The 16,162-nt window shown below is 40.8% G+C and overlaps 1 protein-coding gene and 1 pseudogene across 5 annotated transcripts in view; one reads left to right on the top strand and one right to left on the bottom strand.

The window, feature by feature from the left end:
• The window catches only part of OGT (O-linked N-acetylglucosamine (GlcNAc) transferase), a 37,385-nt gene extending 28,951 nt beyond the window's left edge, over positions 1–8,434 (bottom strand). For 2 of the 5 annotated variants that reach the window (XR_014834596.1, XM_005673712.4), the window contains exons 1-4: positions 8,317–8,434; positions 8,175–8,220; positions 5,141–5,321; positions 4,034–4,277 (exon numbers count right to left, since the gene is read on the bottom strand). Coding sequence is in view for 3 of the 5 variants with exons in the window: in XM_005673712.4 (XP_005673769.1) it covers positions 4,034–4,277; positions 5,141–5,321; positions 8,175–8,211 (462 nt within the window). In the remaining 2 variants the exon portion in view is untranslated. 5 annotated transcript variants of the gene reach the window in all.
• On the top strand, positions 8,278–12,499 carry LOC100522844 (suppressor of cytokine signaling 6-like; annotated as a pseudogene).
• The last annotated feature ends 3,663 nt before the right edge of the window (positions 12,500–16,162 follow it).

Here is a 16,162-nt window from a genome sequence, read left to right as displayed (position 1 = left end):
TTATACATCTTTGGACTTTTACCAATCCCTATGCCTTTTCCTGGGCCATAATAATCACAAGTCTTGCAATAATTCTCCAACAATGACCCTAAGGGGCTATTCCTCTTAGCCAACTGTTGCATAATTTTACCCTCTAGTTTTTATAAACTCTTAGATGGATGGCATCCAAGTCCTGACAGTGTATCTACCTATATTTAGTTGTATCATCTAGATCCATGACAGCATACAAAAATCAAGTTAACACAATGCCCATAGCTAAAAACAGATTATCTCCAAGATTCCCCCATTGCTGTGGCTCTGGTGTGGGCCGGTGGCTACAGCTCTGATTAGACCCCTAGCCTGGGAACCTCCATATGCCACGGGAGTGGCCCTAGAAAAGGAAAAAAAAAATTATCTCCAAGATTACTATAATCAATAAGCAGTTTTAGAAAAAGGTAAAACATATTAAATATGGTAGTGAGGAATTCCTTGGTGACACAGTGGGTTAAGGTTCTGGCATTGTCCCTGCTGCAGCCTGGGTCCCAGGAAATTCTGCAGACCACAGGTGCAGCCAAAAAATAATAAATAAATACACAAATAAATAAATATGTGAAATCCAATTCTCCCACTGGGGATCCAAACCTTTATACACCAACAGCTAATTTCTAGAAAATTCAGGGATACCACTGTTCTCCCCAAAGTTCAAAACGTAAGACTAATCCTGCTTCATTTGTCAAATCGAAACAATGCCTGCTAAGAGAATTGCATTTCTCAAACCCGGTCCATTCTATCCATTCCCAGGTTAGTATCTTTTATGCAAATCTTCATTCAATTCAATAATGTGCCTAGAACTGTAGGGAACTAAATTAATAGAATCCTTATCCTCAAAGGGCTTACAATCTATGTGGAAAACAAAGTACATACATATTAAATAGCCACATAGTGGTAAAGGGTTTCAGGGAAGTAAATGAACTCAAAGGAGACATTTAAGCTGGGCCTTAAAGGATGAGTAGGACTTTGACAAAGGAGGAGGGCGTTGTAGATAAGAGAAAATAGTATGAACAGAGGTAAGGAGATGGAAATGAGTAAGAATTTCCTGTGTAACAACCCCTCTTAAGATACCACCTATTTCCCACCTTTCCTCCTAGAGCCCCCACTCCCACCACATCTATACACACGTGAAATAAAATCAAGTTGATAAAAGCCTACAATAGTCTCAATTGCCTCTCAAATTAAATTCAAACTCCTCAGCCTCTCTATTCTTTCTAAATCTTCCAATTGACTCTCCTCTACTACACTCACTTCTTGTTACTACTTGACTCACCACTTCAGCCAAGAAAGTCTACTTGCTATTTACCTTCCTACAGAATGCTTAGGTTATAAGCATCCACTCAAGAAAATCTTCTGATTAATACTCTCTAACAATAATCATCTGAGGAGCTTACACCTTTTTTCCTTTGTCAGGTTTTGTCTCATATTATAATCCACAACTTCCCCCCAATACATCTCCCCAATTCCTAACAAAGCATTGTACACATAATAAGTACTCAAATTATTTAAATGTGACATTTGCCCAGCAAACTTAAAAAGCAGAGGACAGAGGAACAGAGATACAGTCGCCCCTCTGCAGATGCAGAAACCATAGACACAGAGGGTCAACTGTACCACAGCACTTTATATAAGGGGCCTAGCTCAATTTAACTATATGGGTGAGGCTCGCACGCAACAGTAACAATGTGACAGTAACACTTGATGGTAGATGTCAGTAGCTCTCAGTGCTATACATCCACAATCAAAACAGAAGCAATGTTTCAATAACCTACAGACTCAGAAACTGGGCTCCTTTGAGGAACTCAGGATTATAGTCATTTTACAAAGAACATTTTATACATAATTTCATAAAAGGGATTGCCAGGTATGGGCAACTCTAATGAGTCATCATGTGAAAGATTATCATCTGCAATAGCACCTTCAAATACAATGGACTAAAATTTTAGTGAAATTACTAAATCATCCAATATTACAGAAGACAATTCAGAATGTAAAAACATGACACGGCTCTACATCTTAAAAGTAATTTTTTTTTAAAAAATGTAATTTCTATAATCAAGTCACAAAATAACTTCTAAACTGACATACCATTACCTTAAAAAGACAAAACTAGTCTACCAAGACTACTACATTAACATCTTACTTTTTCACTACCGCAAAACCAAAATAATCTGAGTTTAACTATTTTTCACGGAATGCCAACTACATCTATGATTCAGGCCAGCAATGCGCTGCCAACAAACAAGAGCACAATTTAGGAATACTCAAGATTTCTGTCAGTACTGAACCGACAAAAGCATTTGACAGTTAAGCTTATTAAATCAAGTGAAGACAAGGTATCTTGAAATGAATTAAAACATGCTCACTATGGTATATATTTAGGTGAAATCAAAGCAGTATGCACAATCCCTTTTTCATTCTTACTGGTAAAAATTTACAATTAGGTGCACAAGTGAGCCCTGAGCCTTGGCAAGAACAGGGTCCAAGCCCCTGTGGCAGCATACACAATTTTCTGTAACGAGCACTGCAATAAAAATTACAAAAAGTCACTCAAATTTACATATATATATACATATACATACACACACACACTGAGTATCTCTGAAAGGATACATAAGAAATTAGTTTCATCAGCTACTTCTAAGGATAGCTAGCAGACTTTTCACTGTGTCCATTCAAAAAGCAATAAATAAAATTAAAATTTTTAAACTCTCATAGTAACTGAAACAAAATTTTATTGTTTATAGATATCATGACAAAAAGTGATTTCCGATCTTTGCACAGACTACTAAATTAAGCTTCAGTTTCCTACCTGTAAAATAAGGATTAAGGGACAGCAGAATAGTTTTCAAACTGTGCTTAAGGACTGCCTTGAGGGGTGGGTGCCCTCTGGGCACATCTTCCCCTTTTTATCTTTTACTTCTCCAACGTTTGCTTTCAAGACATTCAGACTCAGGTTTTATCATCCACTTCACCATTACTAGCTCTCTGATCCCACAAGTTATATAACCCATATAAATCCTTTTTTGTTTTTAAGCGGTAAAATCAGAATGAATACTATCTACTTTGAGGGATCATTGTGCCCATTAAGAAAGACCAACATCTGACTGGCACAGTGTCTGAGCACACAGCAAGACTTTCAATAAATGGTACCTATTAGTAGTTAATTATTAACCACTTTCACAGTTGTTGCAAAGCTAAATGCTGGTGTTGAGTAGTTTGGAAACATAATATTAAATCTTTTCTGGATTCCTATAATCCCTTTCTTTATCACTTTCCTCCTAAATTTATGTCTATCTTCTTTCCTTAACTACATCAAAAGTTCTAAGGGCAAGTCTTACTTTTTTTGTGTACCTTTCAGAGACCCTAACACACTGTGAACTTAACATCTGCCAGCTGGGCATCACTTGCTCCCAAGAAAACATCTGCAATTTAGACAAAAAAAAAAAAAAAAATTAAGGACTAACCAAAAGCCTGGTGTAGATACTATCACCTCTATTCTACCACTTCCAATTATGTTGAAAGAAAAAAAAATGATATTGAACAAATTTGCAGCCTATTTTTCAAGTCACAGATCCACATACTGGCATCTGGCATCTTGTTTTAACTACTGTCTATTACAGATTAAGGCCCTTCATCCACTATTCCTTGAAAACCAATTAACTGTTTGCAAACATGTATCAGAAGTTAGCCAAATTTAATCAGAAAAGCCCAAAGAAACAATGTCACGTGTTCTGCATTTTTACAGGCACTATAAAAATAGTTTCTTGCAATAAAGATAATTTTCATGCTCTCTAATAACTTGCTAGATAAAATGAATTTCTTAAAACATGACGCAGACCTGAGTCAAAGCAATTTCACCCTTTTACGTAGACAAAACATCTCCAAACTCCTTATTCCATGCAAAAACCTATAAACCTATCTTACTGTCCTAAGTATCAAACTACATTTCTTTCTAAGGCTTTTGTGAAGAGAAAACAGTAACCCTTAAAATTATACTCACAGGATTGTACTGAAGAGCAGAGACGTAAGCTTGTACTGCCCCTTCCATGTCGCCTGCTGCTACCAATGCAGCTGCCAGGTTAATATAACCATCGATGAAATCTGGTTTGAGACGCAATGCATGCCGGTAATGCTCAATTGCTTCCTGCAACTGCCCTCTTTCCTTGTACACATTCCCCAAATTTGAATAGGCTTCTGCCAGGAGGGGGTTCTGTTTAATTGCCAGGGTGCTAAAATGGGCAGATCTGGAAAAGGGGAAAGGTGTTGATGCATGGGTATGCATGTTATGGAAAGAAGGTATGGCCCATATGCAACTCAAACAGTTTCTGAAGATCCTGTGCATTGCTCATTATATAGTAATACTTTATCTTTAATTAGCATTACTTAGTAGGACAAATTTTGAAAATCAAAGTTTTTCAGAAGTGGAGGCATTACAGATTTCAAATTGGAATTTCTTTTTTCCTACTAGAGCCTCATTATCAAGCTGCCTCATTATAAACCATGATCATTATTAAGATCAAGAACGAAAATGCTATGTGCATGAGTCCTATTTTCCATTTGCTGATAAGATTCAATGACGCACATCTTTAAATACCTAAGCCAGAATGACAATTTATTAAACGGACAAGTACACAGATTCTTCCCTTTTGATTAATTCAACTGATTAGCGAAAAGTAGCACATCATGACTTAATGATGGCATTTGCAACCTGAACTACATATGCACCTCCAACCACAGCATATACACTATCATCTCTGAGCATTTCTGTTCCTCAAGCTGACACATCTTACAAAGGTGAGACTGGATGCTCAGATGAATACTAAGAATAGTTTATTCCCTGAACAGTTTTTAAAAGCAGCAAACCAATGTAGATGGAAAAATCTAGAAAAGGTCCCTAGTTATACTGATAATATAACCACTACCACAAACGAAGGGAGAAAAACTGGCAGCTGGGCATGTCACAAGTGGGCAAGAGAGCAGATGTGCGTTGGTGGCTCCAGTTGAAACCCAGTACTGGAAAAATTTCAAGTTCAAATATTTAAATATCATCTTTCAAGCTCAGCACCCAGAGGCGGCAATCACCGGCAGGTACCCCCACATCTCCTACCTGTCCAGCCTTCGACACTGGAAGTGTATAGATGAAAGTAATAAAAGCACACCAGTATTGTCTGGCTCTTGTCTCCAGAGCTGCATGCAGTGTCTCTCAGCTGCCTCAAAATCTCCTGCCTGATATTCTCGATGTGCCAACTCAGCTAACCCTTGGAAGGAAAGCATACGTTTCGTTGGTTCTGGAGAATCATCAAAACATTTGAGGGAAGGAGGGGGGAAAACAAAAAGTTAGAAATGCAAACAAAAAAATGTAAAAATATGGTATATTAAACTTAAAGATGAAAACGCTTGAAACTATGTAAAGCACTAGAGTGTTCTGCACGTTACTGATACCCACAAGTTAATATCAGGTGCAGAATTGGCATTTTTTTATCCATTAACTTTCTTTCCCAGACTAGATAGAAATATTTACTCCCAAATGAGATTACATTTTATGACCAAAAAAATACTTTGTGCTTTTAAATTATAAATCAGAAGTAGCATCTAAAGATTCACTAAACATTTCTTATACCATAGTTAACATACAGAAACAAAGTATAAAACATGTGATTTGCAAGGTCACATAGAGTTAATGTCAGAATAACCTACTGGGAAACTTAACACTTTGTCCCTTGTTTTAGGTTGGATTTGTGGGGGATGGGGTACTGGTAACAATCTATCTCTTAACCTGGGTGGGGACAGCAAATGCGTGTTTTACTCTTAAAATTATACTGTTTTTTGTTACTTCACAACTTAATTTTTTAATTATTTTAAGGGCGACACTAGAAACAAACATAAGGGGAAAAAAAACTAAAAGTCAAGGTGCTATTTTTAAAACAGCTGATAAACAAAATGGATTCATCTGTCAAGAGCCAAAATATTAAAGGGGTCATCAAACATTTTAAATAAAGACCCAAGGTTATATTGTTCCTCTACCACCCCCAACTCACACTGAGACCAATTTAGCTAAATCCCACCCACACTGGTTTAACACCAGCATTTTCCAAAAAGCTCTGGTGCTGACTAAAGGATTAAGACATTGCAAACAACCTTGTATAAACCAAGCAGTTACTTAGAACTGCAATGATTTTTTTTTAAAGAATGGGAAAACGATAAAATATAAAACCATTTGATAAAGTGCGACAGGATGAATAATAAATGAAAGCACTTTGCTGTGTGTAAGTGACTTGGTTTAGATACATAAAGATAAGGGGTGTACAGCTAAAGCCCAGAGAGGGAAAACAACAACAAGCTGCCTAAGACTCAATTGTAAATACTTAAAACAATGATACATTACTGGGAATCTGACCACAGCACTTTCCCTAGATAGAGTGGGAAACCATGTACAAATTATATAAAATTCTACCAAGGTCTATGTAACAAGCTCAAATTTGAGCCTAGACCCCCCAATCGTTAGAGCTGAGGAGTGAACTGTATTCTCAGGAAAGCTAAGTAAATTCCCTAAGAGGATGCACAGCCAGCTGACCACTAACATAAGAGAGACCTGCATCCAAATCTAGGGGACGTTATATCTCTAATAGAAACTAAAAAATCACTAGACAAGCCTCTAGAACTTCCGAGCTCCTTATTTTAACACATTACTTTATCAATTTTTCAAAGCCGCTTATCTGCTATTTTAACACTGGAAATGACAACTTCCTCAAATAAAATAACACGTAGAAAAGGGCAAGCTAGTACAGAAGAATCTAGGACAGAATCTTAAATCTTTAAAAATCCCTGAGAGGGAGGGGAACACTAATTATTAATCCCACTACCTACGATCATGGATGAGACACAATTGAAGATTCACTTCTTACTGCACAATGTCCAAAAACAATTAAAAAAAAAAACCCTGACACATCTCAACTGAGGGAACCAACCAAAAAATAATAATAATAATAACCTCGTGGGAAACCTTAGAACCGCAGCCCGGTCCCCCCCCCCCCCGCTCCAAATAGCCTCAATATGGAAAGGCAGACGAAGGACACTCCTGTAATTTGGTTGTTTTCTTATTTTTAGTACCAAATGCTCTCGACTAATTGTCTGAAAGGGCAACCGCCTTGCTCTTGTGCAGCTACACTCCAGTTGCTTTACAAACTCTTCAAGCGGGGATGAAAACTTAAAAAAAATACACCCCCTATGAATAAAGAAATACCGGGCTAAAGAATGGGGATGAAAGACCCAGAGGCGGCGGCGGAGGAATACAGGGAGAAAGTAACACAAAGCGAGAATCGGGCGGGCAGGGTGGTCAACGCCAAAGCCCCGGCACCAGGGTGGTTTCTCCCCAAGGGTAGGAAGTGGACCGCAAGGCTGGCAACCTCGCGAAGGAAAGGGTGTGGTTCCCCGCGGGAGGGGAGGGAGGTGGACAGGGTGGGAAATCCAGGCTGGGGGCAGCGGGTGGAATCGGACGATGGCAAAAGGAACCCCTGGAAATTTCCAATCGAAACCGGGGCCGCTCGCTCAACCGAAAGCCCGGCAGAAAGGCGCTGCCCGGCGGGGCACTGCTCAAAAGCCCCTGGGCTCGAGATTACTCGGAGCACACCCAGGAGCCTGGGCTCGTCCTTGGGTGATGCAAAGTGAGGATACGATTACATCGGACCGGCACCCCCGCCCTCGATTGACAGAGGAGCACCAAATTGGGCTAAGGGGAGCAGGGTGGAGGAGGAAGAGGAGGGGGCGGTGAGCTGAATTAAGGGAGAAAACGACTGCCAAGGAGAGTGAAAGGCAGCGAGAAGGACAGGGATTCCAATGCAGTCCATTCCGAGACATTCTAAGCGCGCACGTGTGAAAAGAAGCGTCCCGAGAGAGTAGAAGGCTAGCAAATGTATAGGATTACAAAGCAAGAAAGGAAGCGAAAAGCCAGCAAGCAAGAGGAAATGTTTGAAGAACGGACGACAGCGGAAACCCCGATCAGATGCCGGCAGACGACGAAAAGCTCAGCGATGCCACTGATGTAATGGGGATGGCTAGAGGGAAGGAAGGGAGTGATGAGAGGCAGAGGACGGCGCGAGACCCCAAGGGGGCGTCTGCCAAGGTAGAAGGGACACCGGTACCTGTGCTGTCGGCCACGTTGCCCACGGAAGACGCCATCTGGAGCTTCTTTAGGAAAAGCGAGAAAAGGGTAATTGAGTCCCGCTGCCGCCACTACTGGCAAGAATGTTTCTAGAGGTAGTAGTAAGAGGGCAGCAGCCGTACCAGTGCTTTGGCAGGCTTAAGAGGCGGCAACAGTTACAGGCTTCGAACCTTAAGAACTCTGGTTGGCCATCTACCTCTCACGGTCTTGAAATGGCGGCGACGGCTCCTCGGCCGAAACAACACGGGCCGGAACTACTTTCTGTTACAATCAAGTACCAGCGCGGAAGTAGCGCGGTAACCAGCGCAACCAACAAAATGACTATAATCAAAGTCACTTGCTCCTATGTAACCTTCCGCGCAGGGCCCATTGCGACAAACACGATTGTGTCGAGAGCGCATGCGAGCAACCCTGTCAACCCGACCCGGTTAGGGCACTGTCTGGGGCGGGAGCGTCCAAGTTTTCTACTAGCGGAGCGGAAGGGTAAAAAGAAACGTATACACAGGACGGATACATTTTTGCCGAAGTGGGGAAGTCTAGTCTATTACCGAGCCAGGAATGTAGATTTTTAAGAGATGCCAAAGGCGTCTAGAAAAGTTTCATCAACTTTAGTCGTACGGAAAGGAAGAGTTACAAGGCTGTTGAATCAATTCTAAGTAAATTTAAATGGCTAGATTTCCAAGGCTGACGTTTAAAACGGTGGCAGAGAGGGTTTCAATTTGAATACGTCTTAGTTCTGATTCCAGCCATTGATTTAAACACTTTGATGAAAAAGTTTCACAGGGCCAAATGAACCCAAGAATCTCACGTTTTGGCCATATAGCCCGAAATTTCCAAAACCTTTTGGTATTCAGGATAGTTCTACCCAGAGAATTCCGTAGGGCAAATACTTCATAACTCAGGGACTCGCTGAGAGTTTGCACTCCAAAGCAGCAGCCATAAAAATGTTAAAGATGATTCATATTCATCAAAATCCACGACTCTCTTCTGAATTGTGATTTCATTTCCACCACATAGCTTTGCAAATCGTTACAAACGGTGATAGCATTTAGCTCAAGGCAGCTCAACAATGATAAATGGATTCATTTGCCATCTACCTAAACCACACATGCAGATTGAAACTAAATTGCCTCTACTTCCTTGAACAAATCAGTTCTATATGATCCTCCTGCAGTTTCAAGTCCACTGTTTAGACATTTTGTCACATTGGTATTAATTTATATCTCTTGTTCCAGAAAGGATTTAAGGTAGCTTGCCACATTCACAAGAAATTATTATAAACCAATGGAGGCAACAAGTTGCATCTCTCAGAGCCTCTTTTATTAATTTAAAAAAAAAGTCCTTGATCTAAGAAAACAAGTCAGTGAATTTCTTCAAAACATTTCTACTACCTAGCCATCTGACCACACTAAAAAAAAAAAAAATCCTCAAATTTTGCTTCAATTCCTTCAAGACAGTTCACAAACTGTTAATTATAGATATGAGCACCGAGGAAATTTGTAGTATTGATCATTTCTTCCATCACATCCATAATTGAAAGTCAGATGCTGTGAAAAAGGCAAAGTTCACTACACAAACTCTCCTAGAAAATGTGCACCAACCTCTTCTCTTAATTTGATTTAACTGGTAAAACCTTTTTCTCCACCGCCCCCACCGCACCCCTCTAACCCCCGCCACTGTAAGTGCTCCATCTGTGGTGAATAAAATCAGCTTTTCAACTTTTAGAACAGACTTCTCAGATTCCACTGGCAGATGTTTAGGCCTTACTGATTAGTGGGTGCTAACTAATTAAGTAAAACTCTTCTTCTTGTTAAATGCCAGGTCAGGTTCCCAACCAGGCAGGCTATACTGTAGTCTAAGTTTCTTTATCCTGAGAAAAGAGTCAAAGGATACTGCTGTGGAAAGCTGGGAGGTGAGGGTCACAGTGACTCAATAAGGAAAAACCCCTGTTGGAGTCTCAAGAACCCCCTCCAGTTACCTTCTAGCAATAGCACCTGGAGAGTTTAGTTTGAAGGACTTACTCATCAGACAAATGCATCTTCTTCAGCCAATCAAGTAACACTTACTAGTCTCTATGTGGCAAGAAACTGTGGGAGACACAAAAATCAGCAAGACAAGATCTTTGCCCTCAAGGAAATCGAAGCTCAGTTAGGTAGACGCTAAAAGCCACTAGAGCATTAAACAGAAGAGTATTATTAAGGTGATGAAATACATGAGTGTCTATAAATATCTGAGGAGAGAACCGTCACTTCAGGCTGGAGGGGGATGACCAAGAAGGCCTGACCTGGGCACGGAAAGGGGTGCTTTTGTGTGTTCTCTTTCGCATTGATTTCTGGAGGGGTTTTTTTTTTTTCTCCCTTTTTGTGCAGCAATTCTAAATTCAGAACTATCTAAAATAAACCAGGTGCTTTTTCCATCCTACTCCCAAACTTTGTCACCCTAATAACACTGCTAACGGTGTATTCGTTTCCGGTTACTGTCTCGCAAATTGCCACAAATTGAGCGGCTTGAAACAGCACATACTTCTCAGCAGTCGCGCCAGCGCGGGGCGAGGGAGCCAGAGACACGCTCTGGCCGCCGCCGCCGCCGCCGCCGTTGCCGCTGGAAAATGGCTCCAAAGGTTCAATGAAGCTGGCAAAATACATAGATGTAGCACCTCAGGCTCTCCAGATGTTTGAGGGTAATATTCCAGAGAGAGCTCGACACCCCCGCCGCCCGGATAAGCTAACCAGTCACAACGAAGAAAATTCGTTGTAAAGCCTTCCGGAAATCTTTGAACCCGAATAAAAGTAAAGAAGAAACTGATTTCATGGTAGCACAGCAACCATCCCTAGCCAGTGAATTTGGAAAGCATGATTCCTTATTTGGTAGCTTCTGTGGTAAAGCTATGGCCAGCTGTGATATCAACAGGGAAGATGAAAAAGGTGGGAAAAAAATAGATCAAAGAGTGAAAGCCTAATGGGTACATTAAAAAGGCGGCTTTCGGCAGAACAAAAGCAGAAAGGCAAGGGGAGCACACCCTCTGGGAGCTCTGCCAGATGAGGATACGTTTTCCTCTCCTCAGCACCAATAGTCTTTAAAGATGTGAGCGCTCAAAGACCAATAAGGTCCACTTCCCTCGGCAATCATCGCTATAGTCCTACCCCTTAGCCTCTCGACCCACAAACTCTGAGGAGGCGTGTATCAAAATGGAGGAAGTAAGATTCAAAACCTTGATTCATTCTTCCAATCCAAGTCCAGCATGGAAGGATGCCTGAAAAGATTTTCACAGTCTTCAGATTGTAACTGTGTACTGAGAACAAAATAACTTATTAAAGATTTCAGACTCTAAGAATGCAGATTTGCATCCTCACCTCGATGAACATGTGCCTGCAGTTATTGGACTTAACACCTCAAGACTGCTTTTGGTATTCTGTGCCTATAGAGGAGGGGATGTATCCTTTGGAAGGATCGCCCAGCTATTGTCTGGACAGTTTTCCCATGGAAGTTTCTGCAGTTCCTTCTCCAGAACTCTTTCTCCATAAACGAAAATCAGGTAGACCGGGACCTAGCTGTTGCCCCCAGAGATCTTTGTGGATCAGTCTTTGCATGGCTTTTTCATCAGCACCATGGGTGTCACACTGCAAAACCCAAGAATGAGTTGTGATGATGTCTCTCCATGCTCACCATTGCTACCTCCAATGCAGAATAATCAAATCCAAAGGAACATTGGTGGACTTCCCGGCACAGGTGTCCATGTGTCTGAAAGTATATGTGCTATCCTTTGAATTTTGATCCTGACTCTGCTCCTGTGGTTGCAAGAGTTTAATGACTCAATGGAAAGTAGTGGTCTTATGATTTCGACAGGCTTTACCGAGGAGCTGAAAAAACTTTCGAAATAAGGCTGGTGCTGGGGGCCAATCACAGGCTGGGAGGCAGAAGGAAATCTAGCAAATGTGCCAGATGGTTCTTTTCTTGTTTCAGCTAGTTCCGATGACCGTTATCTTTTAAGCTCCAGCTTTCACTCCCATGGTAAAACACTTCACACTCGAGCACTCAAATGTTAGGTTTTGCTTTTATGAAGAACCAGATGTGGACGGACAATTTGCTGATCTAATTAAACATTCAACCAGGGACTCTGAAAATGGGGCTTTGTGTTACTCAAGGTCTCCGTTGCCTGGATATGCGATTTACCCTGTCAGACTGACGAATCAAGTATCACGATTCATGCAATACCTGTGCTGTTCCATGTCAGTATATCAAAATAGACTTATTCAAAAACTGCCTTTGCCAAACAAAATGAAGGGTTATTGACAGGAATACTGAAAGATTAGGAAAACCCTACATCTTGCACTTTGGGTTCTAGAAAAAGAGGTTGAGATATAGTTTACAAACTTTCAATGCCGTCAAAATCTTTTGCTGCCACAATTGATTACACAAAGAGTAATCAATTCGTCTAGGGTTGGGGAAGTATTGCCAACTGTCTTGAGTTTGTTTTTGGTTCTTTAAAAAGCAAAGTCTTGAGGTTTTAAAAGTGTGGATTATCTTCCACTGTATGCAGAATAATCACAATGTAAATGATCAAATTCTCCTTAATCTGCACCCCCTCCCAAATTCTCTGCTGCTGGCCATTGCGATTTTTATGCTTTGAGAACCCATTTCGTATGTGTACAACCTGAAGTAAAGTTGAATGAAACTTTGAGAATAAAAATTGTCGTCTATTTGTGAGTTCCCTTTGGTGACTCAGCAGGTTAATGACCCAGCATTTTCACTGCTGTGGCTCAGGTCACTGCTATAGCGCAGGTTCGATTCCTGGCATGGGAACTTCTGCATGCCATGAGCGCGGCCCTCCCCCAAAAAAATTGTGGTCCCTTTAAATGGCCTATTTTCAAAAGATAGCATCAAAGAAATATACCCATGTGATAAAATGCAGAATTTACATATACACTAAAAATGATTTTTAATCTCATACTTTAGAAAGATTTAGAATATGAATCGACATATCTTGGGTAATAAAAGACATTTCTGCAATATGCCTTTTACAACACCCTTTTCTAACTTATTTTTAAGATTGTGCTATTTTTTTTGGCTGTGAAAGTAGAATTTTTCTGTTGCCTTCATTTTCACCTAGTGATTTGTATATATTTTTTTAATGGCCCTACATTAAAAAATCTTCAAGAAATGTAGCCTACCAATTTAGAAATTGTTAAACTTTTCTGTCTTTAAACTGATACAAATTAGCAGAACACATAAAGACCTCTGAATTAGAACTAACATTAAAGAAATACTGCATGGTCCTAGATTCCTATGATAGCAATTTTTTGTATGTATACTTTCCTCTGGCAGGCATTTTATCTCAATTTCTTCAGCTTAGTCAACATTTTCTTGGGTAGAACTTGATTGTACCACTAATTTTCATAAGTAGATTGGAGAATTCTCTTGCAACATTAAAGTTTATATTATGTTTTGAATTGGATTAGATGAAAGGAAAACATTGTTTTGCAGTTGGATTTATACATAAATATAGATAGATAGATAGATAGATAGATAGATAGATACACATATATGTATATCTATGTATATGGGGGGGGGGCTTGCCTGAGGCTTGCAGAAGTTCTGGGACCAGGGATTGAACCCAAGCTACAGCAGTGGCAACGCCAAATCCTCAACCCTCTAAGCCACCAGGGAACTCCGAAATGTGCTAGATTTGACCCCTGCCCCCACTAAAGACTCTAGTTGGAAAAAAGGTGGAAATTGTGAAGAATTAGGTAAGAAAAATATTAAACCATATCAGATATATGGAAGTCTTGTTGCCTACCATATAAACTGCAGTTTTTAAAAGTTTTTTGTGTTTGTTTCTTGCCAATCCAGAGGCATGTGGAAGTTCCCCAGACCAAGAACCGAACTTGTGCCTCAGTTGCGACCTGCACCACAGCTGTGGCAATGCCAAATCCATAACCCGCTGCACCACAAGCAAACTTCCTTTCTGTTTCTTTTTAATTCAGCTGTCTTAATTCGGAATCATTGGTTAATCATTTTCCCTCTGATTCAGTATTCATGGGGGTGGTTATCCCTAATATTTTTAGTTATTTTGAAATGCAGAGTGTTTATTCATTGCACAATGCTGTAATGTACTATTTTGAGATTGCCCTGTTCAGAAAATGTTTCCAGTTACACAAAGAAAATGTTTCCATCTAAGATGAAACATGTAATTCGAGATGTTTCTTCCTTGTCTCTGTTTCCCTACCCTCAATGAACACAAGGGTAAAAAGTTTTAATGGCTCTGTCATTCAGACATATCTGTATCCCCACTTTTTTCTTTTTTTTTTTTTTTTTTTTGGTCTTTTCTAGGGCCACACCCACGGCATATGGAGGTTCCCAGGCTAGGGGTCTAATTGGAGCTGTAGCTGCTGGCCTACACCACAGCCACAGCAAAGCGGGATCTGAGCCCTGTCTGCAACCTACACCACAGCTCATGGCAACGCTGGATCCTTAACCCACTGAGCGAGGCCAGGGATCAAACCCACAACCTCATGGTTCCAGGTCGGATTCGTTAACCACTGAGCCACAACGGGAACTCCTTTTTTCTCTTTTTTTAAGGTCAGAATTGAGATATTACCAAGAAATGGCACAAAGACATAATATCATGGCACTATTTCTTTTGACTTAAAGTGGAAAAAGTAGGAGTTCCCGTCTTGGCGCAGCAGAAACAAATCCTACTAGGAACCATGAAGTTGTGGGTTCCATCCCTGGCCTCATTCAGTGGGTTAAGGATCCCGAGCTGCCGTGAGCTGTGATGTAGGTTGAAGACACAGCTTGAATCTGGCATTGCTGTGGCTGGGCTGTGGCTGGCAGCACCAGCTCCGATTAGACCCTAGCCTGGGAACCGCCATATGCCACGGGATGTGGTCCTAAAAGACCGAAAGACCAAAAGACCAAAAAAAAAAAGTGGAAAAAGTAGTGAATTTTGGCAGATGTTGATTGTACCTTGTAATGAAGACTCTTCTTTCATTTTCTGATATGTTTTCACTTAAGAAGAAGATGGAGAATATAGAGATTATTGTAATAATATTATTTGTGCTCGCTGCAAGCTTCTTGGATTAAGAATTATTACAGTTATAGGAGTTCCGTGGTGGCATAGCAGGTTAAGGATCCCAATTTGTCTCTGCTGTGGCTCGGGTTCAATCCCTGGCCCAGGAGCTTCTGCATGCCTCAGGTGAGACCAAAAAAAAAAAAAAAAAAATTATTGCAGAGTTGTAAACTTGTTATCAAATTAATGTGAGACATTTAAACTATTCTTTTACAAAGCTATTTATTTTTAAACAATTTAAAATATAGGGTGAGAAGTTCCCATTGTGAATCAGTGGAAACAAACCCCACTAGTATCCATGAGGTTGCGGGTTCGATTTCTGGCCTCACTCAGTGGGTTAAGGATCTGCCATTGCTGTGGTGTAGGTCACAGATGCGGCTCAGATCCTGCGTTGTGGTGGCTGTGGCGTAGGCTGGCAACTGCTGCTCTGATTCAGCCCCAGCCTGAGAACTACTACATGCCCATATGCCTCGTGTGGCCCTAAAAAGCAAAAAAATAAAATAAAATGTAGGGTGAGTTAAAAGTCTTGTGCATCTAAATTAGATGGCAGGTATTGTCAGAGAGCCACTGTATATTTTGTTTGTTTGTTTGTTTGTTGCTTTTTAGGGCTGCACCCACAGCAAATTGAGGTTCCCAGGCCAGGGGTCAAATCGGACCTACAGCTGCCAGCCTGCATCACAGCCACAACAACGCAGGATCCAAGGCGCATCTGCAACATACCTCAGCTCACAGCAACACTGGATCCTTAACCCACTGAGCTAGGCCAGGGATTGAACCCACAACTCATGGTTCCTAGTCGGATTCATTTCTGCTGTGCCACAACAGGAACTCCAGGTATATTAATAACTGTTGAAATGACTGTTCCATGTTTCTAGAAGCGTTTACATGTGCTTTGTGTG

This window comes from Sus scrofa, chromosome X (genome assembly GCF_054392235.1).
Source record: "Sus scrofa isolate SSC_HxYL_T2T_F1_AM1 chromosome X, Sscrofa_HxYL_maternal_Yorkshire_Landrace_v2.0, whole genome shotgun sequence".
In the NCBI taxonomy this organism is placed as follows: Eukaryota; Metazoa; Chordata; class Mammalia; order Artiodactyla; family Suidae; genus Sus; species Sus scrofa.
Note: the sequence above shows the minus strand (reverse complement) of the source record. Positions and strands in the feature narration are given on the sequence as shown.